The sequence below is a fragment of the Megalobrama amblycephala genome, linkage group LG12, assembly GCF_018812025.1.
Source record: "Megalobrama amblycephala isolate DHTTF-2021 linkage group LG12, ASM1881202v1, whole genome shotgun sequence".
NCBI lineage: Eukaryota > Metazoa > Chordata > Actinopteri > Cypriniformes > Xenocyprididae > Megalobrama > Megalobrama amblycephala.
Genome location: NC_063055.1, coordinates 2,480,516 through 2,502,984, shown reverse-complemented (window position 1 = coordinate 2,502,984; position 22,469 = coordinate 2,480,516). Strand labels below are relative to the sequence as shown.

Genomic DNA, 22,469 nt, shown 5'->3' with positions numbered 1-22,469 from the left:
GGATTAATCCACGTAAAGTGTTAATGTCCAGCGACGTGACTGTAATGCATTGCTTTCAATGAGAATTGAGAAAGATTTCATGTCAAACCTCCACTGAGGCAAAGGGCATGGGAATTTTGTCTTCATGAAAATAACATATTGGGGTATAATTTTGTCATCATAACAAATGTTGGTATATTTTCAATTTGAACAGCATAGCTATAAAGTGACTCCTATTCCCAAACAATTTCTCAATATAAAACAATATAAAACACCTAACAGAGCCAGACGAATAAGTCACAGTAATTTAGATGTAGTTTTGGCCTTTATTCGTATAAAACAGAGTAAAAAGCAAAATGACGGGATTGAGAAAGGGCATGAGCGGGAACTCGATCATGTTAGAGTGCTAAACAAGAGGCTATAAGGTTTAGAAATGTAATGTTTAGGTTAAAATATAAATGTACAAATAATAATAATAGTAATTTAACAAATGAAAATTAATCAATGTCATTTAGGTAGGTTCTTGAAGTGAGTCATTTATTGACACCAGAGGAAAAGGCACTAGAGGGCACTTTAGCGTCTGTGTGTATGACGCAAAACACTGGAAATTAAATTTAGCACTTTTACATATTAAAAAACAAGTTGTATATCATTTATATTATTTCTCACAAAATAATAATCTTGCATAAAGAAAATTAGCTTGTATCTGCTAATTCTATTCATCAGTGTTAAAATAAAAAACAAGGAAACCGCATTTTCCATATTTCATTTCTGGTTTAAAAAAGGTAAAACGAATGGAGGCTAAAGTACACAGACCATGATGACTAACAATATAAAAGTTAGTTTTATGTTTACTTTATAATAATCAGTAAAGATTTCACAGCAAAAAGACACTGAGCTGTCTATTACCTGATCTCTGATGAGTTTTATGCGTTTGTAGATGTTTTAATGAGGTATTTAATTAAAAGGAATACTAGTAAATAGTCTCTGTTTAGCTGATCGTCCATAGAACAAACAAAACAAGCCCTGAAAATTGATAAAAGAATACATATTATACAGACACTTAATATTTAATTAGATGATTAAATGATTAGTTAGTTGCATCTGATAATCTTATACGTTCAATAAAACATTTGCAATGGGTTTGTAAAAGCTGTTCCCTTTTGAAAGGGAACTTCTACTCTGCGCTGACTGCGCTATGGGGAACGTCCTCCGTGACCCGTGCTCGAAATGCCAAAAATCACCACACTCCAATCCTATTGGCCGGCGACAGCCTATCACGTCAAACGGCGCGAACCGTGACGTATAAAGGGAGCGCCTGGGGAAACAGCCGACATCCTCTTGTCTTTTCGCGACTGCTTTTGCTCGTGCCTTTTTCACTCTGCCAAAAGAAAATATGTCTGCTAAATCTTTCAGGAAGTGTGCTGATCCTTGTCCCAGGTTTCTGACACCGGAGGACACACACAACTTGTGCGTTTTCTGTCTGGGCGAGGAGCACACACGGTCAGTACTCGAGGGTGCTGCCTGTGCTAACTGTGAACGTTTTCCTATGAAAACGCTCAGTTCTCGTTTGGCCCTCTTCTCGAGGGGAGAGGTGCCATCACCGCTGCCTGGTGGTTCCAGCCCCGCTCGTGCTGAGGCTCAGCAGCGGCTGAAATCATGGGGCTCGCAGGTGGAGCTCGCTGAGGGATTTGAGAGGCGTGTCAATCTTTCTCAAGCTGAAGTGACTGACGAGGACGCGCTGCTGACGGATGACGACGATGTTTTATCTTTAACATCCTCGGACCCAGGAGCGAGTGCTCTCTTGGTCAAGGTCTTTCCGCTGAGGCAGTCGCGGAATTGCGTCGGACCACGGATCTCGCTCTGAGGGCCACCAATCAAAATCCCGCCTCGATCGGTCGATCTATGGCGGGCATGGTGGCCATGGAGCGACATCTAAGGCTCATCTGTGCGGACATCGGGGAGAAAGCGAAACGGTTTCTCCTCGATGCCCCGGTTTCGCCCACTGAACTTTTCGGCACCTCCGTGCAGGCGGTGGTTGAGAAGTTTGGGGAGGTGAAGACGTGCTCCGCGGCGTTTAGATCTTGCATCCCGCTCAGATCCAGCTCTGGGCCCAGACAGCCGGGAGATCCCGGGCCGTCTCGAGCCGAGGCTCAGAGGCAGTCCCAGAGGGAAAGTGTCGCTGCTCGTGCGCCTCCTCCTCCTCGGAGTAGGTCGCGGAGACGGCGAGATGCCAGAAGGAAGAAGCAAGATCTGAGGGAGGTGATCGAGGAGCGGCGCCAGCTGCGCCGGTAATCGATCTCCGCTCTCGCGAGGGCTTTATCTCGCCCTCGCTCTTCCTTCGCCTCCCGGTAGCGTTTGTGACATCTATATGCTGCGGGCTTTACAGTCGGGCTGATGTTGTGGGCCTATGATGGATATATTTCTGATGGCCCGCCATCTGGCTTGATAGTGAAAGTGCTTTTGGGCTTATGGGACTTTGGATTTCCCCTCCGTGTGACGAATCGGGGAGGAATCTGCGTTCTACGAGCCGCAAGTCGAGCTAAAATATTTTCTCTGTCTATTTAACAGGTTCTATTTTTGCTCCTAGAACTTTAGTGGGCGCTGGCTGATGTCGCGTGTGACGGGTAGGCCGTAAAGGCCTCCTGTGGAGCATGCTGACCTTTGACAGCAAAAGGGATGGTTTCACCGGCTGGCCGGGTCTCGGGTTGACTATGACCTCCTGTGTAGTCGGTCTGTTCAGCCTGAACCCTGATAACACTGCCACGAGCTGATGCCACGTGCCTGCTGGGATTATAGGCCCACGGGGCCTTTCCTTAGTGCATGATGGCGTATGCTGTACTCCTCTTGCTTAAAGAATAGAAAGGTACTTCACCGAGTGCACTGCTCGTTGGTTTGTGTTGGACGGGCTGTCTCGTGGGCACTTGCAGCTGTTATGTCTTGGCGTTTGCTCCACCTTGATATGCAATAGGGTGTGGCCCTACAGGCCATCCTGGGCTACCGCCGTCTGCATTCAGTTCTAGTTCTCTGGTGAACTCTGGTTATGTTGTAGGCCCTTTTCCCGGCCTCCATGACTATGTGCCCGCTTTACGGTCTGTCTGTTAGGCTGAGCTTTGTACTTCCGTTCGGGGTTAACTGCGTAATTGTGCTTAGCTCCCTAAGCTGGTATGGTTGTAGACCTCTATGAAGTCTCCCGTTAGACCGGCCCCCAGGCTGGTTTGTGCTCCCCTGGGTCAGGGGTCTTTAGCGCACAGCCTCCTCAGCACCTTGTTAGCGGCTGAGTAGATCCTTGGATGAGTGGTTGTACTCCCCTCATACGAGGGTCCATAGCGTTTAGCTGAGTTCCGCTCTCCAGGATGCCCATCTCTGCGTGTCGGTTTGAGTTGCTTACTGCCCTTTTGCAGTCGCTCTTTCCTGCTCTCCTCTCTGGAGTTTGCGCTTGGAGATTCTGTATATCAGACAAGGTTTGCTAGGCCAGATTTAGCTTTGCTGGATCTGGCTAGGCCTCCTTGGTGGCAGCGGGATGGATTTTTCCCCCCGAGTGACTGGCCGAGGTTCCTTTGGTTCCTTGGCCACATTCCCTTAAAGGGACCACCCCCTCTCGGGCTGTTGGTTCCAGATGCTCGAGCAGCCTTGGTAGGCTTTTTTCGGAAGGCCTCTTTTAGGCTCAGCTTGGGCTGTTGGCCGTAGGGAATGCTGTCACTGACAGCCTTGGAGTTCTGCCCCCGGTCTTTCCCTGGAACTGCCGGATGTGTGTCCAGACATTTGGACTGGCATTCTCCTCTAGCATGGCGGCGTGGGTATATCGTTCCCCTAGTGCAGTCAGCGCAGAGTAGAAGTTCCCTTTCGAAAGGGAACGTCTCAGGTTACGTATGTAACCATGGTTCCCTGAGAACAGGGAACGAGACTCTGCGCTTTCATGCCATGCTGCGGGATGCCTGCTACAGTCGCTCAAAGACAAGAAGATGTCGGCTGTTTCCCCAGGCGCTCCCTTTATACGTCACGGTTCACGCCGTTTGACGTGATAGGCTGTCGCCGGCCAATAGGATTGGAGTGTGGTGATTTTTGGCATTTCGAGCACGGGTCACGGAGGACGTTCCCCATAGCACAGTCAGCGCAGAGTCTCGTTCCCTGTTCTCAGGGAACCATGGTTACATACGTAACCTGAGACGTTTTCATGCATGTTTGGCATGAGTTTTTGTTGCATTTACACTGTTTTGACCAGCAGGGGTCACCAGCGTGTGGCGTTTCGAACGCTTCAGAACAGTGAATCATTTTGCGAAGCAATCGGTTCAATTGATTCAAAGCTTTGAAAAGCTTCATTTCTCCCATCACTACATGATGCTTAACTGCGTTATTGCGTAGAATACACAAAAGTATGATTTAAAATGTTAATTTAGATTTGTTCATAAAAAATTATATAAACATTTTTTTATTTGCAAAAGTAATATAAACATCTTCATGATCAGATATTTTTATTTTTAATAAAATAAAACATACATCTCTCCCTAAATGTCTCTTTTGCTATTAAAATACACTATTATGACCTAAATGACCAGCACAAACACACACACACACACACACACACACACACACACACACACACACAATCGCTGCGGTCCTTCGGTTCCCTGTATTTACACTGGATGTAGTCAAAGATGTCCTTCTCACTGTCCACCAGCAGAGGCTCTCCAGCCACACCAGTGTGAAACAGAGCGGTCATGTGACATCAGAGCGGTCATGTGACATCAGGTACAGTCACTCTCACCGTCTGATGTGTACATCAGTCAAAACTCTTAGACTCCAGAAACAAAGTTGTGTTGAGCAGCTGCCGGGGTTTATATGAACACTTTTAAAGAAGAACTGTCACTGGATAGACAGTAAATCAGCAGCAACTGAACTAGACTTTTGAATGGACAGAAACTCAGAGAAACTGTTGTTCAGCTGAAGTCAGTTCAGTGTTGATTCAGTTCTGTTATAAACATCATCAATTATTAAATAAGTCCATTTCATCTCATTGTCACTGTGCAGCTCAGTTCAGATCTCAAACAGCAGCGTCAGTAAAGTCACATCAATGATATTGTTGAAATTTAAATGACAGTAAACGCCCATAAATTGTTCAGTCCAACTAGTGTTGTCAAAAATAATATTGTGTCGATACATATCAATACAGGAATATCTGAAACTGTTTCAATAGTCATTTTCTGCAGTATTGATACACTGATAGCAGCTGTGTGTTCTCTCAAACAGCTCATGAGAAACCTTTTTTTGTGGTTTATTAAATGGTCAAATACACACAAAATCATGTCAAAATGCCCGTCTTGGCACGTATTCAGGTAAACACAGTCAGTTTTGGAACGTTAACAGAAATAAAACACATGTTGTGTATCAGTATATTAGATCTTAAAGTGACAGCAGCCTAATAAACCTGCTGCTGTCTGTCATTAATGATAATCAAAGAACAAAAGACAAAGAGAAAATCACTCTCTGATCTTGACTGAATAACTTTTGTAACTTTTAATGTAAGCATTAATCTGTATTTAATATTTACAATGAAGAATATCTAGTGTTATTTTACTGAAAAAAAATATTCTAAAAATTTTTTATCTGATCACTATGTAATCATACTGGTTGATTTCTGTAGTATTTCTTTCTTGAATTCTGTTAGACCACCTGAAAAACTTAAAGCTCTGTTTATTTAATTTGTCGCTGGTCTCCGTAGCAACAGAGAGGGAATTCTCTGGAAGAATGGCGGGAGAAATATTGAAATGTGATCGTTTAGATGTTTATTCTTAACCAAGGTTTAAAATTATTTATTTTCATAAATATATAAATGTAAAAAAACCTGAACTGTTATTCGCAGCAGACAAAGGAAAACATTTTTGTAGATGTCAAGAAACTAATGCTGACATGATGACATTTAACCCAATAAAGCCTGATATTTATAACCTTTATTGAACCTTTAGACAAAGTATAGAAATATAAAATAAAAAAGTTTGTATATGTTTTTTTCTGTGTGTGTGTGTGTGTGTCTGTGTGTGTATCATATTTTATTTCTATACATATTATTTTATGGCTCAGTTATTATATGAAGACTATATATGATATACTGAGAATATTGAGCTCATACTCGAAGAATAACTCAAACAGTTCAATTTTATTCAGAGGCACAAACAGCAAAAATATTAAATTTGTTGCAGATGCTGATATTTATATGGATAAAAAGTAAGATTAAATTCTGATGTTTGTAATGTAAATCAGTGAGATCTTTATAACAGTAGCCTATAGCAGATACATACATAAAAAATCATATTTGATACTCGCATTTGAACATGATTATTATAAAAAATGATAATTGGATGATTTGGTTTAGTAAGCGTTCATCTTGAAATATTACTAACAACATTACATTTATTCTTACATTTACTTCATAAAAATCATCAGATTTCACAGCAGAAACTCACATCTCTGATCTTGAGTTTATTACAACCTCCAGCACTTTATTATAAGATGTATTGAACTGTTACTGTTCCTCATCTAGTGCTTGAAGAGCATAATATATTTGCTGCCATCATAGAAACAGATATAACTACTGCTCGTAAGGTGGCTACCAAAGATCCCCACAACGGCGTTCCAGGTGCCTCCATGCTTTTTCCCAAATTCCTGTAAGGAAAGACACAGTATTAATATTTCACAAACTCACATCATCAAAAACACTCAATCTCCACCATCAAGCTCCTGATAAAATCCAGAGCACATTTTATATACTGAATAAACTGCAGCTTCCATTGGAGACATCCATTCACTCAGTAATTCAAGGAACTCTAATATCAACCTTCGAGATGTAGTTAGCAATCTCGTTGTTCCCTTTGTATACAAGCTGAGCCACAAGCAGCTTGTGTTGAGCGTCCTTCTGCATATCAGCACTCATCTTTGCAAATTTGACCTCAATCGCTGCCTTCGACATGGATGCTCTGTAGCCGCAAACACAAAATTTGTTATAATGAGCAAATATGTAATTAAACAGGAGGACAGAACAGTTGAACAGTATTAGTGATGGTCCAACAGCTCCTCATCATGAAGTCCAGCTGCTGTCATTTATGAGCAGGAATTGTTGGCCCATGACACTATTATCAGATGAAACCAAACTTTAAAGCAGAACTAAGTAACTTTTTTTACCTTCATAAATAGTTTTCTAAGTCCTTGCGATGGTTAATTGACTTGTAGTGGTGTGTTTGAGGCGAGCACTAACCCCCTCTGGCACGTCTACGCCAGAAAACAGCACTTGCAAGTTGAGCTGCACCGACCCGAAACAATCTCGCCTCATGTTCACGTTCACGCGAGAGTGACAAAATGCTTTACGGTAATTCAAAAACAATGTATATATTATGACTTTATAAGACAATTTCGAAAATTACCCACCTCCATCGAGTGTACTGTATTTGCAAATCACCCACCTCCTCTTTCTTGTACTGTATTTGCGCTGGTGAGCGTTGTAGTCGTTGTAGTCCAGAGCTGCGCTTGGAGTATTTACGACAGTGTGATTCACTGAAGGAACCTGTAGGGGGAGCTTCGCAAATCTTACTGAGTTCTGCTTTAAGTTGGAAGCATGGAGTAGTATTAATCAAGCAGCAACCTCCCCCAGTTTCTCTTGAAGCCAATACGGAAGTCACTTAAACTGCAATTCATCGACTGGCCATTAGGGACAGGCTCCAAAAGAGAGCAGAATCCCATGTTAAAATGGTCAACTTTACAGCAGAAAAAAACATGTTTACAGCCTGGTACAAATTGTGGTTTTGGTCTGTATAGCTAATTGTGCCCTTCATGACAACTCTGAGGGGGAGAATTTTTTTTATAACTCATCCATTTAAATTATATTAAGCCTTAAAGTTCTGCATAATTGAGGGTGTGGCCACTTGAGTGACAGGTGCCGCTGCTGTCTGTCACCTCAGCTAATTCCAGTCACTGAACTTGGCATTTCTGCCGTGTTTGTGCTTTTTTCTGGATTATTTCATACTATTATCAAATGATATGGCTTTTTGTGTGGTTAATGGTCGAGACGGATCGTCTCAGGTTATGACTATAACCATAGTTCCCTGAGAAGGGAACGAGACACTGCGTCCAATAGGATCGCTTTGGGAACGCCGTCAGCGTGATTGCGTCTGATGCACGTATGTCAACTTAGCCAATGGCGAGAGTGAACGTCACGGGCGGGTGACGTCACGACCAGGAAAGGATAAATACACATCCGGCCAGACCGGCTTCAGCTAAACTGCCGAAGCAAATCGATCACAGGGATGCAGGGAGTATGGCAAAGGGACGCAGTGTCTCGTTCCCTTCTCAGGGAACTATGGTTATAGTCATAACCTGAGACGTTCCCTTTCGAGGGAACTCCACACTGTGTCCAATAGGATCGCTTTGGGAACGATATACCAAAACGCCATAATATCAAAATGCCTGTAGTGTGAAACTGTGGCACACTCAAGACAGAAGCACTGAGGACCCTGGAGCTGCGTCCAGGTCAAGATCGTAGTATCTGACAAAGGTGAGTGGCGAGGACCAACCGGCCGCGTCACAGACCTCTTTAAGGGAAACTCCAGAAATCAAGGCCTTGGAGGCCGCCATACTCCTAGTAGAGCGAGCTCTGACAGCTAAAGGGCATTGCTGGCCAGAAAACTCATAAGCCAGTGAAATAGCCTCGACTATCCACTTGCTCATTGTCTGTTTGGACGCAGGGCGACCCCTGTTTTGCGGCCCAAAACAGACAAACAGTTGATCCGCTTTTCTCCACAGGGCAGCTCTGTGGACATAAGCATCCAGTGCTCGCACTGCACATACAAGGTTCAACTTTTCCTGGTCCGAGTTCTCAAATGGAGGAGGACAGAGAGCCTGCAGCACTATAGGCCGTGGAACATTGGTCAGTACTTTCGGGATATACCCTACTCTAGGATAAAGGAAAGCCTTGACCATCCCGGGTGCAAATTCCAAGCACGTGGGGGATATAGACAGGGCCTGAAGGTCTCCTACTCTCTTTAGGGAGGATATGGCAAGAAGGAAAACAGTTTCTTACAGAAGCTTCTCTGAGATGGTATCCAGTGGCTCAAACGGAGCCGATGATAAACTTTCCAACACGATAGCCAAATCCCAAGCAGGAACTCTAGTGCGCACTGTAGGCCTCAGCCTCAGGGTGCCACGCAGGAAACGGATTACTAATGGGTTCTTCCCCACAGTGGTACCATCCACATGGGCATGGTAAGCCGAAATAGTAGACACATACACTTTTAGTGTAGAAGGGGTCAACCCAGAAGAGAAACGATCTTGTAGAAAATCCAGCACTGAACCAATGGGGCAGTTAACTGGATCTAGCTGTTGTTCTTGACACCAAGAAGTGAACACTTTCCACTTCAGGGCGTAAAGTTTCCTGGTGGAGGGAGCTCTGGAGCTAAGGATGGTCTCTACAACCTCAGTTGAGAGACCAGATTCTATGAGCTTGGCAAACAGATCCACCTCTACTTGGCCATAGATCTCCCAAATGAGCTTCACCACCTCTGGGTGAAGTCTCCATTCCCCTGGCCTCAGCCCCTGTCTCGACAGGATGTCTGCTCCTATATTCTGGGTCCCCGGGATATAGATTGCCCTCAAGGAGAGTAACTTCCCCAGGGACCACAGGAGGATCTGGTGCGCCAGTTTGCATAGTGGACGTGAACGCAGACCCCCCTGTCGATTTATATAAGAGACCACTGATGTGTTGTCTGAACGGATCAACACATGATGGCCTCTCAGGTCTGGGAGGAAGAACTTCAACGCATTGAAGACAGCCATCATCTCCAGGCAATTTATGTGCCACGAGAGAAGATGGTCCCTCCACAGACCCTGAGCTTAGCGGCCTTCCATTACCGCTCCCCAGCCTGTGAGAGAAGCATCTGTCGTGAGAGTAGCTCGACGACACTGAGTTCCTGACACAGGGCCCTGGGACAGGAACCAATTTTTCTTCCATATAACCAAGGCGCGGACGCACCGCCGCGTGATCTTGATCATACGAAAGGGGTTCCCCCTCGGGGAAAACCCTTTGGTCCTGAGCCACCACTGTAAGGGTCTCATGTACAGCAGGTATCACGTTGGACGCTGCTGCCATCAGACCCAACAGTTTTTGAAACTGTTTCACAGTGAGTGACTGGCCTTACTCTTTTCACGACTGATAGAATAGCAGTGATGCGAGCGGGTGAAAGACATGCCCGCATCGTCACTGAATCCCAAACCACGCCCAGAAAAGTGGTCCTCTGTACTGGAGAAAGCACACTCTTTTTGGCATTCAGTCTCATCCCCAACTTTTGGATATGAGCGAGGACGACATCTCGATGCCGAACCGCCATTTCCTCTGACTGTGCTAAAATCAGCCAGTCGTCTATATAGTTCAGAATGCGTATGCCATGCAGCCTGAGCGGGGCCAGCACTGCATCTACGCATTTCGTGAACGTGCGGGGTGAAAGAGCTAGGCCGAACGGAAGAACCCGATATTGGTACGCTTTGCCCCCGAAAGCGAACCTCAGGAACTTCCTGTGTTGTGGAAGGATGGAGACATGGAAGTATGCGTCCTTTAGATCTATTGTGACAAACCAGTCCTCGGATCTGATTTGAGTCACAATCTGACTTAACGTCAACATCTTGAATTTTAGTTTCTTGACTGTACGATTCAGATGGCGAAGATCTAATATGGGACGCAACCCTCCATCCTTTTTTGGAACTAAGAAGTATCGGCTGTAAAAACCTGACTCTCTGTCTTTTACAGGGACCTGTTCTATAGCCTCCTTCGCTAGTAAGGTCTTTACTTCCTGTTCCATTATCAGAGCCTGCTCGGGATGCACTAATGTATGTAGCACCCCGTTGAATCGAGGTGGGCGGAACCCAAACTGAATTCTGTACCCTTTCTCTATCGTTTGCAGGACCCATAGCGATATATTTGGTAGAAGTTTCCACTCTGCCAGAAAATCTACTAAGGGAACCAGCCTCTCGAGACTGGTCTCTGATGTATTTAACACAGCCATCTCGGTGACCTGAAGCATATTGGCAGGAACTAACCGATTTGACTGTATTTTTAACCTCCTCAGAGGCTGCGAGTGTGACGCAGTGTCTTGTGGACGCTGGGTCACGAGCTCGCTGGAAACCGCTGCGCCCCGAAGCACCGAGGGTGGCGGGGTTGGCAGAACGGTCCCCTGAGGGCAATGAGGTGAACACCGCTCCACCCCGCGGGGGGCTGCCCTCAGAGACCTGACACCAGTGGCGTCAGGACCTCTTTTGGCCCGCAGCCTTCTTCGCTTGAAGCACGACCCTCAGATCGGTCTTCTGCTTAGAAGGCTTGGGCTGAGAGTGCCGACCCGGCCCACCGTATTTTTGAGGTGGAGCACGAGATGCGACACTCTTCTTTTGCTGCTGCCTATATGAGGAGCTTGACGGCTGGGGCTGCTCACGCCCAGCAGCCCCAGAGGGTTGGTGGCGGCGCGGTAGATATTTTTTAAATGCTTCCGCTTGCTTCTTTGCCTCCTGGAACCTGTCGACGACTGTGTTGACAGCGTCACCAAACAGACCAGAAGGCTGAAGCGGAGCATCAAGGAGAAAAGCCCTATCTTTGTCCTTCATGTCAGTAAGACTGAGCCACAGCTGCCTTTCTGTCGCCACCAAGGCTGCCATGGACCGCCCAATAGCTCTAGCGGTCTCCTTGGTGGCTCTGAGAGATAAATCTGTGGCTCGCCGCAGTTCGCGAACTGCGTCAGGGCCAATCCCTTCACCGCCATCCAAATCCCTCAGCAGGTCGGCTTGATATGCTTGCAATATGCTCATAGTGTGTAAGCAAGCACCAGCCTGTCCTGCTGCCGTATACGCTTTCCCAACTAACCCTGATGTGGTCTTTAATGGTTTAGTGGGAAGCGTGGGGGCCTTCATGGACGATGCTGAGGCGGGAGACAGATAGCTCGCAAGCGTCTGCTCCACCCTTGGCACCGCCCCATAACCATAATCTTTCAGCTCTCTTATATCACTGTATGTTTTCACTTGAGGGCTGAATAAACGTGCAGAATATGGTTTCTTCCACGATCTACACAGCTCACTATGCAAATCGGGAAAAAACGGAAGGCCCCGTGGTGAAGGTGACACATTAGATGTGAGAAAACGCTCGTCTAACTTGCTTTTCGGACGAGCGCCTTGTTTCTCGGCCGGCCATTCAATACTTAATTTGGCAACAGCGCGAGTTATCACCTCCACCAGCTCCTCATATGCAGGGGAAAGAGATGGTGAATCCTCTTCCCCCAATCCGACACTCAACACATCCACCTCCTCAGAACTGGAGTGTTGACACGACGGGCTCTCTCCCCGGGCGGAAGAAACCGCAGCGCGGGCTTCCGAACCCAGAGATTGAGCGACAGATCTCCCGGGTGAGGACAGAGAAAGAGCGTTCACGCCCGTCTCCAACCCCTCCGCGAGATCCATCTGCGATCCCCATGATGTCTTTCTCCGCAGTGCCTCGGCAGCAGCGGGTCCAGAACCAGAGGGAACGCTAGCCTGATCACCCTTCTCAAAGAGTGACAGGCGGGAGCGGAGCGTGCGAAGCGGCAGTCTCTCGCAATGCTCACAGTCAGCCCCCTCGAAGGCTGCCAGAGCATGCTCCACTCCCAAACACATCACGCACAAAACATGTGTATCTCCACCCGTAAGGAAGCGGGGACACGGAGGAGTACACTGTTTAAATGCAGCTGTGTTCGCCATGACTGTGAGAATGCTTCTGTATACGTAACTGACAGACAACAATAAATAAGACACACAGTTTGACATAGAACGCTTTGCTGAGGCAGTAAAGCTGAAGCCGGTCTGGCCGGATGTGTATTTATCCTTTCCTGGTCGTGACGTCACCCGCCCGTGACGTTCACTCTCGCCATTGGCTAAGTTGACATACGTGCATCAGACGCAATCACGTTGACGGCGTTCCCAAAGCGATCCTATTGGACGCAGTGTGGAGTTCCCTCGAAAGGGAAATGCACACATGCAGAAGATAAACAAAACACATGTTGTTGGATCATCTTGGCACTGGCTAAAAACTTTGTCCGCCAGATTTACTACAATGACAATGAATATGCTTCTCAAGACACCACAAAATCCAACGGCACTGCTTGGATATTATAACTAAATCTGCTGCACTATTTTGAAAATTATACTTTAGACATGGGCTCATTTGTTTGCGAAAGTCTAAAGTATAGGATCATATACATTTTTACAGCATAAAGAATGATGATGGAGAGCAGATCGTTCAGAAGAAATATGACGCAAACAATATATCAATATTTCATGGATATAATGCTTTTGTGGACAGACACCATAGATTGACAGTAAACCTTTAGAACTTTAAAATGATATAACTTGTTATCTTTATTAATATTTTAGATAGTATCTAAGATAGATAGATAGCTCCTTAGCCTGAGCTAACTTGGTCACGTCGAGCTAGGTGGGCGTGGTTTCAGCAACCAGCACCTCAGCTCCACCCACATCCCGCCTCTTTGCCCATTTTCAGTTATCTGGGAGTGACGCATGGCGACGGCCCACTTTAGGCTTCAAAGATGCTCTTCAGAAACCTATGGGTGACGTCACGGACACTACGTCCATATTTCTTTACAGTCTATGGCAGCACTTCTCAAAGTCCGGACTCCGGTCCGGATCCGGACCCGGAGGGAATTCAATCCAGACCCGCCTCCATTTCGTATTTCAACAGCAGTAATTGTGTGTAAGGGATTAAAAATCTGGATTTCCTACTTTGATAAACGCATGTCAAAATCATTTGTTTAGTGTTTTATGTCTTTTTGGAGATGGTCCGCAATTAAAGCGAAGGCGAGATAATTAAAGTTTTCCTCCGTGATTCAGTTGCCATGACATCCAGTGAGCATATACTTTTGATGTAATTGAGACAAACACAAGTGCGCGCTTAGGAAGAATTCAAACAGTAGCCATTAATTTTGTAAATTTAAGCCTCAAAATGGTCAAATTTGTTATTAAAGATGAAAAACTAAATGTGGAAGATAAAATGAAGGAACACCTGCAAACAAGAAGAGTCGCAGCATCAGCAGTAAAGGTAAGAAGAATGGAAGAATCAGTTTGCTGTTAGGCCTAATGAGTGAGATGGGCAGCCTTCCTGTTTGCTCTGTAGTAAAGTACTTGACAAGCAAAACCTACAATTTCAAAAGACTGAACTGTGAATTCGATGTGTTTGTTTTATGTATTTTAAATCAGTAAAATAACCGCATCAGCGCACCCGCAGCTGGATGAGCCCGACTCTGCGCGCGCTCGCGGATCCAATGCTGCGCGAGGGATTGCGACATGACAGAATGCTTGATATCGTCATTGTAATTAGCCTACTGTGCGCTGAGTATTGTTTGTAAAAAGAGCTGAGTAACATTTGCTTATTAAGGCATTTATGTGATTGTTTGGTGACTATTGCGATGATGTTGAAGAGAGTCATAAAGTCATACAGAATTAAATAGCAACTTAAAGTGATTGTGTTTGTGTGTTCATTGAGCATTACTTATTATTATTGTAAAGCTAATGTCAGTAAGTTAGTTTTTATTTGTTATTTATTGTGTGCAACATCTTGGTATAATAATAGTATTATCTGCTAATACCATAACATTAAATCTGATTGGTTTGCATTGGTGACGTCATATGTAAATTATATGCAGACCGTGAGACTTGCACTTGGACCATTGTGCGGCCCACTGGGAAAAAAGTTTGAGAACCACTGGTCTATGGTATTAAAAAAGTTTGGTGCTTGAATTTCAGACACATGGATTCAAGGTCTGGAAAATGTGTGAAAACAAACATAGGTCTTTGAAAGTGCTTGAGTTAAACTAAATTTTGTTAGAGTAGAATGGTGCTTTTATAAAAAGTGGCCTTCATGTGCTCCCAAAGCCAGAATGAAACAGCGCAACTGACTGGTAATAAGGCGGGAAAAAAGCAGCATGATCGGATGGATCGTGATCAGAGTCAGCCCTGCCTGATGATCCTGTGAGAAGCATGGAGACATTTAACTAGCTCAGGGAAGTGCGAATTCAATGGTATTCACTGACGTCACTTTCCCGCCGGAAGACGCTCCCTCAGTCAGACTGAGTGGCAAAAGAGCCTGATGAATGTCTGGATTTAATAGGGGAAATTGCAAAAATGCTTTATTAACGAATGTATTAACGAATTAACGAATGTATTTAATTTGTATACATTTATGTAAATATATTTTGGATTAATTGGTATTGGTTTCACGATAATAAACAAACGCGTTGCTGACTTAATGCTGTGTAATTGTTTTCCAGTGCACGTTCAGTGTTTTAATGTTGCACCCCTGTTTACCCTAGACAATTTAAAAAAGGGTTTGTAACAGCAAGTAAAACAAACGATTATCAGTTTAAACTAAAGGGTAGAATCTGGGTAAACTCTGCAGGCGTCTTCAGTGAGTTCCTGCTTCAAATGTTCCAAGCCTAAGCAGGACGGATCATGTCCATCATCCTGGTGTAAAGTGTCCCTGAACACCGTCCCTGTCAGGCTAAGTTGTTCCACACTGACACAACAGTACTGAAGCTGAGCGAGAACACTCTGGTGCACCAATCCTACAACGACTAGAGCTAATGCCTCAGCTCACTGCTGATAGAAGAACCAGGAATCAGTACATCAAACTGAGTGAAAACACTTATATGATGCGACTGAGAAATATAGATATATATATATATATAAAACTAACAAAAACAAACAAACAAAAAAATATGTGCAAAGCTGTGTGTAATGCTATGCAATCTTTAATGCTTCTTACCCAAGGAGAATGGCCAGAATCAAACAACCAGCTGTGGAACACATGCTGCCGATCTGTAATGAAAAACATTATATGGTTGTTCCCAGAGCGAAGACACTCAACACAGATCCAGGGATTATTTAGCATTGACTGTCCTGATTCTGGATGCAATCATACTTTAGTACCAACAAGAAAACCAGTGTTAAGAGTTATTAACAAAACTTTGAGTCTCTTCTGCTCACCAAAGCTGCATTTATTTGATCAGAAATCCAGTAAAAACAGTAATATTGTGAAATATTATTACAATTTAAAATAACTGTTATTTATTCCTGTGATCAAAGCTGAATTTTCAGCATCATTACTCCAGTCTTCAGTGTCACATGATCCTTCAGAAATCATTCTAATATGATGATTTGATGCTCAAGAAACATTTATGATTATTATCAACGTATCAAAACTGTGATGCACTTTATTTTTCGGGACTATATGATGAATAGAATGTTGAAAAGAAAAGCATTTACTTGAAATAGAAATAATTTGTAACATTATAAATGTTTGCTGTCACTTGATCAATTTAATGCATGCTTTCTGAATACATTTTCTTTTAAAAATACACACACACACACACACACACACATATATATATATATATATATATATATATAGTTGCAAGAAAAAGTATGTGAACCACTTGCAGAATCTGTGAAAATGTGAATAATTTTAACAAAATACAAGATCATACAAAATGCATGTTATTCTTTATTCAGTTCTGTTCTGAGTAAGATATTTTACATAAAATATGTTTACATGTAATTCACAAGACAAAGAAAAAAAAAATTGAATTTATTAAAATAACTCCATTCATAAGTATGTGAACCATTGATTCTCAACACTGTGTGTGGTTACCTGATGATCCACAACTGTTTTTATGTTTTGTGATGGTTGTTCATGAGTCTCTTGTTTGTTCTGAGCAGTTAAATTGAGCTCTGTTCTTCAGAAAAATCCTCCAGCTCCTGCAGATTCATCAGTTTTCAAGCATTTTTTGCATATTTGAACCCTTTCCAGCAGTGGAACTCATCGTGTTTCCTTCTGGAGCATCAGTGAATGTTTGAACCTTTTATAATAGTTGAGTTTGAGTCCCTCAATTGTCCTCAGTGTGAAAATATGCAAAAGATGCTGGAAAACTGAAGAATCTGCAGGAGCTGGAGGATTTTTCTGAAGAACAGAGCTCAGTTTAACTGCTCAGGACAAACAAGGGACTCCTGAAGAACCATCACAAAACAAACAAACAGTCGTGGATCATCAGGTAACCACACACAGTATTGAGAATCAAGGGTTCACAAACTTTTGAACGGGGTTATTTTAATAAATTCAGCTAATTTTTCTTATATGTAAAATATCTTACTCAGGACAGTACTAAATAAAAATAACATGCATTTTGTATGATCTCTCTTATTATGTTAATATTCTTCATGGTCTTACCTTAGTGCTGATCTCTGAACAGAATGATTATGTGATGATTCACTCTCAGTGTCTGACCGACTCTGATGCTCCAGATGTGTTTGACCAAAACTAATATAGATGTGACTGACTCCACCTGTTCTTTACATCACAACCTTCAGCATCAATAACTTCACTTGACAAATATCCTGCAACATCATCAACGTGTGTCATGTCATTTCTCAGTTTAACAACACAAAACATGGCAATATGACCATTCCTAAACACACAGAAATGCAAAAAGAATGTGGGACATTTATTAAGAACATGTTTTTTTTAGTATTTATTGCACAAATAAATGATACAAACTGATGCAATACAGTCACCTCAGCAGAAACATGAAGCAGCAACATCATTACAGACAAATGTGGAACAAACCAGTTATTGCAGGTTTACACTTGTTAAATTATTATTTGCTATGTTACTTTGCTAATGCATGTACAAAAAGACTATTTGTACCTGCAAAAAAAAAAAAAAAAAAAAATAATAATAATAATTATGACCCAACTTGAGGGTCAAAGTCACCCATGTTTACAGTCATAGATCAAACAACATCTCCAGGATATCTTGAGCGTCCAATCATACTACTTAAGAATCAAACCATATATGGCATTTCAAGAAATAAAATAACAAGTAAGAAATGTGTGTGTGTATCTTCAACTTCTGTTGTGTGTCCAAGAACTATTTCTTCTTTTGTCTAGGTGTGTCCATGATGTATAGATAACATAACAGAAAAAAGTTGCCCAAGACAATATTGCACAAAGACAGTTAAAAAGTGAAGCTCAAGAAATAAGAAAATATTAACAGTATGGTAAATGTTAAACACTGAAACATTGTCAACCAATGTAAGATTGTCATTAAGCAGACCGGATCATCAATGGTTGTTTCACAGAAAGCTAGAGCTGCTCTTCATCTCATCCACTGTTCATGAATTTAACATGATTTCTTCTGGTATGAATTATAGTATCCCTACTGGAAATCAATCGGCACAGTCATTCTTTTATTCCCACTGCAGTAAGGATTTTACACTGAGAGATGTCAGAATGTTGTGTTTGCTGTTTGTGTGTTGATTATTGTGTTTTTTGTACTACATATTTACAAATTTTATTTTTTCAACTCTTCATCTTGAAATATGACTAACAACATAAACGTTTTTCTTATGTTTACTTTATAAAAATCAGTAAAGATTTCACAGCAAAAACTAACACATGAACCACAATCTGAAGGGGGATATTTTATTAGTTGTGGATCAAATAAATTGAGTTTGAACCGTTGCTGAACCTCAGGCAGTATTGAAGAGCGTAATTGTGTGGTCGCCAACAGAGAACCTGATAAAACTTTTTCTATATTGCACCCAGTAACCAGAGCTCCCCATAACGCAGCTCCAGGTGCCTCCATGCCTTCTGTCAAACTCCTGTAAGGAAAGACACAGTATTAATGACAATAAATAAATAAATCAAATATTCACAATACTGAATCAACTGCATTTCACTAGGACATTCCAGTCTCTCAGTAAAACTCTAGAACTGACCTTCACAATGTATTTAGCAATGTCATTTTCAGTTGAGTAGATAGTCACAGCCACGAGAGCGACCTGAAAAGCGTCCCGCTCCAAGTCCTCACTCATCACTGATCTATCGACATTAATCTTTGGCTTCGCCAAGGCCGGTTCTGCACAGATTCTGTTTAAATGAGCAAGAGTGAAAGCAATTAAACAGGACAGAATCTGGAGATTAACATTTTTTGTGATGGTCCAACAATTATTCAGCATGAAGATCATTTATGAGCAGGAATTGTTTCTTCCATGACACTGTTATCAGATACAACTGAACTTTAATACTACAAGTTGGAAGTGTGGAGTAGGATAACAAAAGTTTGGTGTTGGTAAGATTTTTTAATTTGTTTGGAATATAAGTGAGGGTTCCCACGCTGCTTTAAAGTGCTTAAATTTCAGACACATGGATATAAGGCCTGAAAAATGTGTGAAACAAACATAGCACTTTGAAAGTGCTTGAGTGCAGAGGCAGCCCTGCCTGATGATCCTGTGAGAAGCATGGAGCCATTTAACTAGCTCAGGGAAGTGCAAATTCAATGGCTCAGTACAGAAAGTATGCACTGACGTCACTTTCCCGCCAGAACACGCCCCCTCAGCTGGACTAAATTAATAATTAATAATCAGCATCCAACATGACTAAAATATATTTATTCAATGTTATCCACATTATAATTAATCTGCATCATTGTGAACTTCTGTAAAGATACGTTTGGTCATTAACTTTTAAACGCATCATTATGCAAACTGGTTGCAGATTTAGTATTAGGGGTTTAATCTGGGCAAACTCTGAGATAAAAACCTCTACTTTTTTAGCTAAGGAATCCTCCTTATTTCTCTTACTGGTGGAGGCACTCACTGCTTCCACCCTTTTACACTCAGACATCAGTTTTGAGGTCAAGAGTCCCTCTACTGCTGCTAGTCTGGAAACTCTCTGCTCGACGACACGGTGCTACAATTCATGCAGGCGTCTTCAGTGAGTTCCTGCTTCAAATGTTCCAAGCCTAAGCAGGACGGACAGCAGTCATGTCCATCATCTTCATGTAAAGTGTCCCTGCACACCGTCCCTGTCAGGCTAAGTTGTTCCACACTGACACAACAGTACTGAAGCCGAGCGAGAACACTCTGGTGCACCAATCCTACAACGACTAGAGCTAATGCCTCAGCTCACTGCTGATAGAAGAACCAGGAATCAGTACATCAAACTGAGCGAAAACACTCGTTATGTGATGTGACTGAGAAATATAGATATAAAAAACAACATGTATAAAAAAAATATGTACAAAGCTGTGTGTAATGCTCTGCAATCTCTTACCCAAGGAGAATGATCAGAATCAAACAACCAGCTGTGGAACGCATGCTGCCGATCTGTAATGAAAAACATTATATAGAGCGAAGACACTCAACACAGATCCAGGAATTATTTAGCATTGACTGTCCTGATTCTGTTTACTAAATTGTTGGCTCATAACCAGATGCAATCATACTTTATTACCAACAAGAAAACCAGTGTTAAGAGTTATTAACAAAACTTTGAGTCTCTTCTGCTCACCAAGCCTGCATTTATTTGATCAGAAATCCAGTAAAAACAGTAATATTGTGAAATATTATTACAATTTAAAATAACTGTTTTCTATTTGAATATATAGTAAAATGTAATTTATATCCTGTGATCAAAGCTGAATTTTCAGCATCATTACTCCAGTCTTCAGTGTCACATGATCCTTCAGAAATCATTCTAATATGACGATTTGCTGCTCAAGAAACATTTATGAATATAATCAATGTTGAAAACAGTTGTGTACACATTTTTTTCCCATGATTCTTTGATGAATAGAAAGTTCAAAAGAGCAGCATTTATCTGAAATAGAAAGATTTTGTAACATTATAAACAACCATTCAGAGGTCTTTTTTGTAAAGAAATTCATAATTTTACTCAGCAAAGAGGCATTAAATTAATCAAAAGTGACAGTAAATACACTTTTAATGTTACAAAAGATATTTTAAATAAATGCTGTTCTAATAATAAAATGTTTCTTGAGCAGCAAATCATCATATTAGAATGATTTCTGAAGGATCATGTGACACTGAAGACTGGAGTAATGATGCTGAAAATTCAGCTTTGATCATAGAAATAAATTATGTTTTAAAATAAATTCAAATAGAAGAGCTCTGTTCTTCAGAAAAATCCTCCAGCTCCTGCAGATTCTTCAGTTTTCCAGCATCTTCTGCATATTTGAACCCTTTCCAGCAGTGACTGAATGATTTTGAGATCCGTCTTTTCACACTGAGGACAACTGAGGGACTCAAACACAACTATTAAAAAGGTTCAAACATTCACTGATGCTCCAGAAGGAAACACGATGAGTTAAGAGCAGAGGGATGAAAACAGGATGAAGATTTCCAAATTTTTCTTGTTTTGTTTAAATATCTTCTTCTTCTTCTTTTTTTCTTCATTTAGTACTGCCCTTCGGAATCAGCAGAAGAAATTTACCTTAATCTTAAAATTCAAAAGTGTTCACCACCGGCTCTTAACGCATCGTGTTTCCTTCTGGAGCTTCAGTGAATGTTTGAACCTTTTTTAATAGTTGAGTTTGAGTCTCTCAGTTGTCCTCAGTGTGAAAAGACGGATCTCAAAATCATTCAGTCACTGCTGGAAAGGGTTCAAATATGCAGAAGATGCTGGAAAACTGAAGAATCTGCAGGATCTGGAGGATTTTTCTGAAGAACAGAGCTCAGTTTAACTGCTCAGGACAAACAAGAGACTCATGAACAACCATCACAAAACACACAAACAGTCGTGGATCATCAGGTAACCACACACAGTGTTGAGAATCAAGGGTTCACAAACTTTTGAACGGGGTCATTTTAAGAAATTCAGCTATTTTATTTATTTATTTATTTTGTCTTGTGAATTATATGTAAACATGTAAACATCTTTCATGTAAAATATCTCAGGACAGTACTAAATAAAAATAACATGCATTTTGTATGATCTCTCTTATTATGTTAATATTCTTCATGGTCTTACCTTAGTGCTGATCTCTGAACAGAATGATTATGTGATGATTCACTCTCAGTGTCTGACCGACTCTGATGCTCCAGATGTGTTTGACCAAAACTAATATAGATGTGACTGACTCCACCTGTTCTTTACATCACAACCTTCAGCATCAATAACTTCACTTGACAAATATCCTGCAACATCATCAACGTGTGTCATGTCATTTCTCAGTTTAACAACACAAAACATGGCAATATGACCATTCCTAAACACACAGAAACGCAAAAAGAATGTGGGACATTTATTAAGAACATGTTTTTTTAGTATTTATTGCACAAATAAATGATACAAACTGATGTAATACAGTCACCTCAGCAGAAACATGAAGCAGAAACATCATTACAGACAAATGTGGAGCCATTTATTGCAGGTTTACATTTGTTAAATTATTATTTGCTATGTTACTTTGCTAATGCATGTACCTGCAAAAAAAATAAAATAAATAATAATAATAATAATTTTTTCTTGCCCCCCCAAACTCGAGAGTCAGTGTAACCCATGTTTATAGTCATAGATCAAACAACATCTCCAGGATGTCTTGAGCGTCCAATCATACTACT

General features: G+C 42.0%; 2 protein-coding genes across 2 annotated transcripts; both read right to left on the bottom strand.

Annotated features, from left to right (window-relative positions):
* Positions 1-6,021: 6,021 nt before the first annotated feature.
* On the bottom strand, positions 6,022-17,525 carry LOC125280122 (dynein light chain 2, cytoplasmic-like). The gene is made up of 4 exons (XM_048210443.1): positions 17,276-17,525; positions 15,815-15,867; positions 6,815-6,953; positions 6,022-6,642 (listed from the first exon to the last, which is right to left on the bottom strand). Exons 2-4 carry the CDS (start codon positions 15,856-15,858, stop codon positions 6,517-6,519), a joined length of 309 nt encoding a protein of 102 aa, XP_048066400.1. The 5' UTR covers positions 15,859-15,867; positions 17,276-17,525; the 3' UTR covers positions 6,022-6,516.
* Positions 17,526-18,006: 481 nt separating this feature from the next.
* Positions 18,007-22,089, bottom strand: LOC125280120 (dynein light chain, cytoplasmic-like). The gene is made up of 4 exons (XM_048210442.1): positions 21,877-22,089; positions 20,161-20,213; positions 18,825-18,975; positions 18,007-18,707 (listed from the first exon to the last, which is right to left on the bottom strand). Exons 2-4 carry the CDS (start codon positions 20,202-20,204, stop codon positions 18,576-18,578), a joined length of 327 nt encoding a protein of 108 aa, XP_048066399.1. The 5' UTR covers positions 20,205-20,213; positions 21,877-22,089; the 3' UTR covers positions 18,007-18,575.
* Between the last annotated feature and the right edge of the window lie 380 nt (positions 22,090-22,469).

Coding starts and splice junctions, on each gene's coding strand:
- LOC125280122 (XM_048210443.1), bottom strand. CDS start 15,858: ATGTGTTCCACAGCTGGTTGTTTGATTCTGGCCATTCTCCTTGG. Junction 6,954..15,814: donor ATTCTGGCCATTCTCCTTGG/GTAAGAAGCATT, acceptor TTGCGGCTACAG/AGCATCCATGTCGAAGGCAG. Junction 6,643..6,814: donor TTGCTAACTACATCTCGAAG/GTTGATATTAGA, acceptor CTTTCCTTACAG/GAATTTGGGAAAAAGCATGG.
- LOC125280120 (XM_048210442.1), bottom strand. CDS start 20,204: ATGCGTTCCACAGCTGGTTGTTTGATTCTGATCATTCTCCTTGG. Junction 18,976..20,160: donor ATTCTGATCATTCTCCTTGG/GTAAGAGATTGC, acceptor TCATTTAAACAG/AATCTGTGCAGAACCGGCCT. Junction 18,708..18,824: donor TTGCTAAATACATTGTGAAG/GTCAGTTCTAGA, acceptor CTTTCCTTACAG/GAGTTTGACAGAAGGCATGG.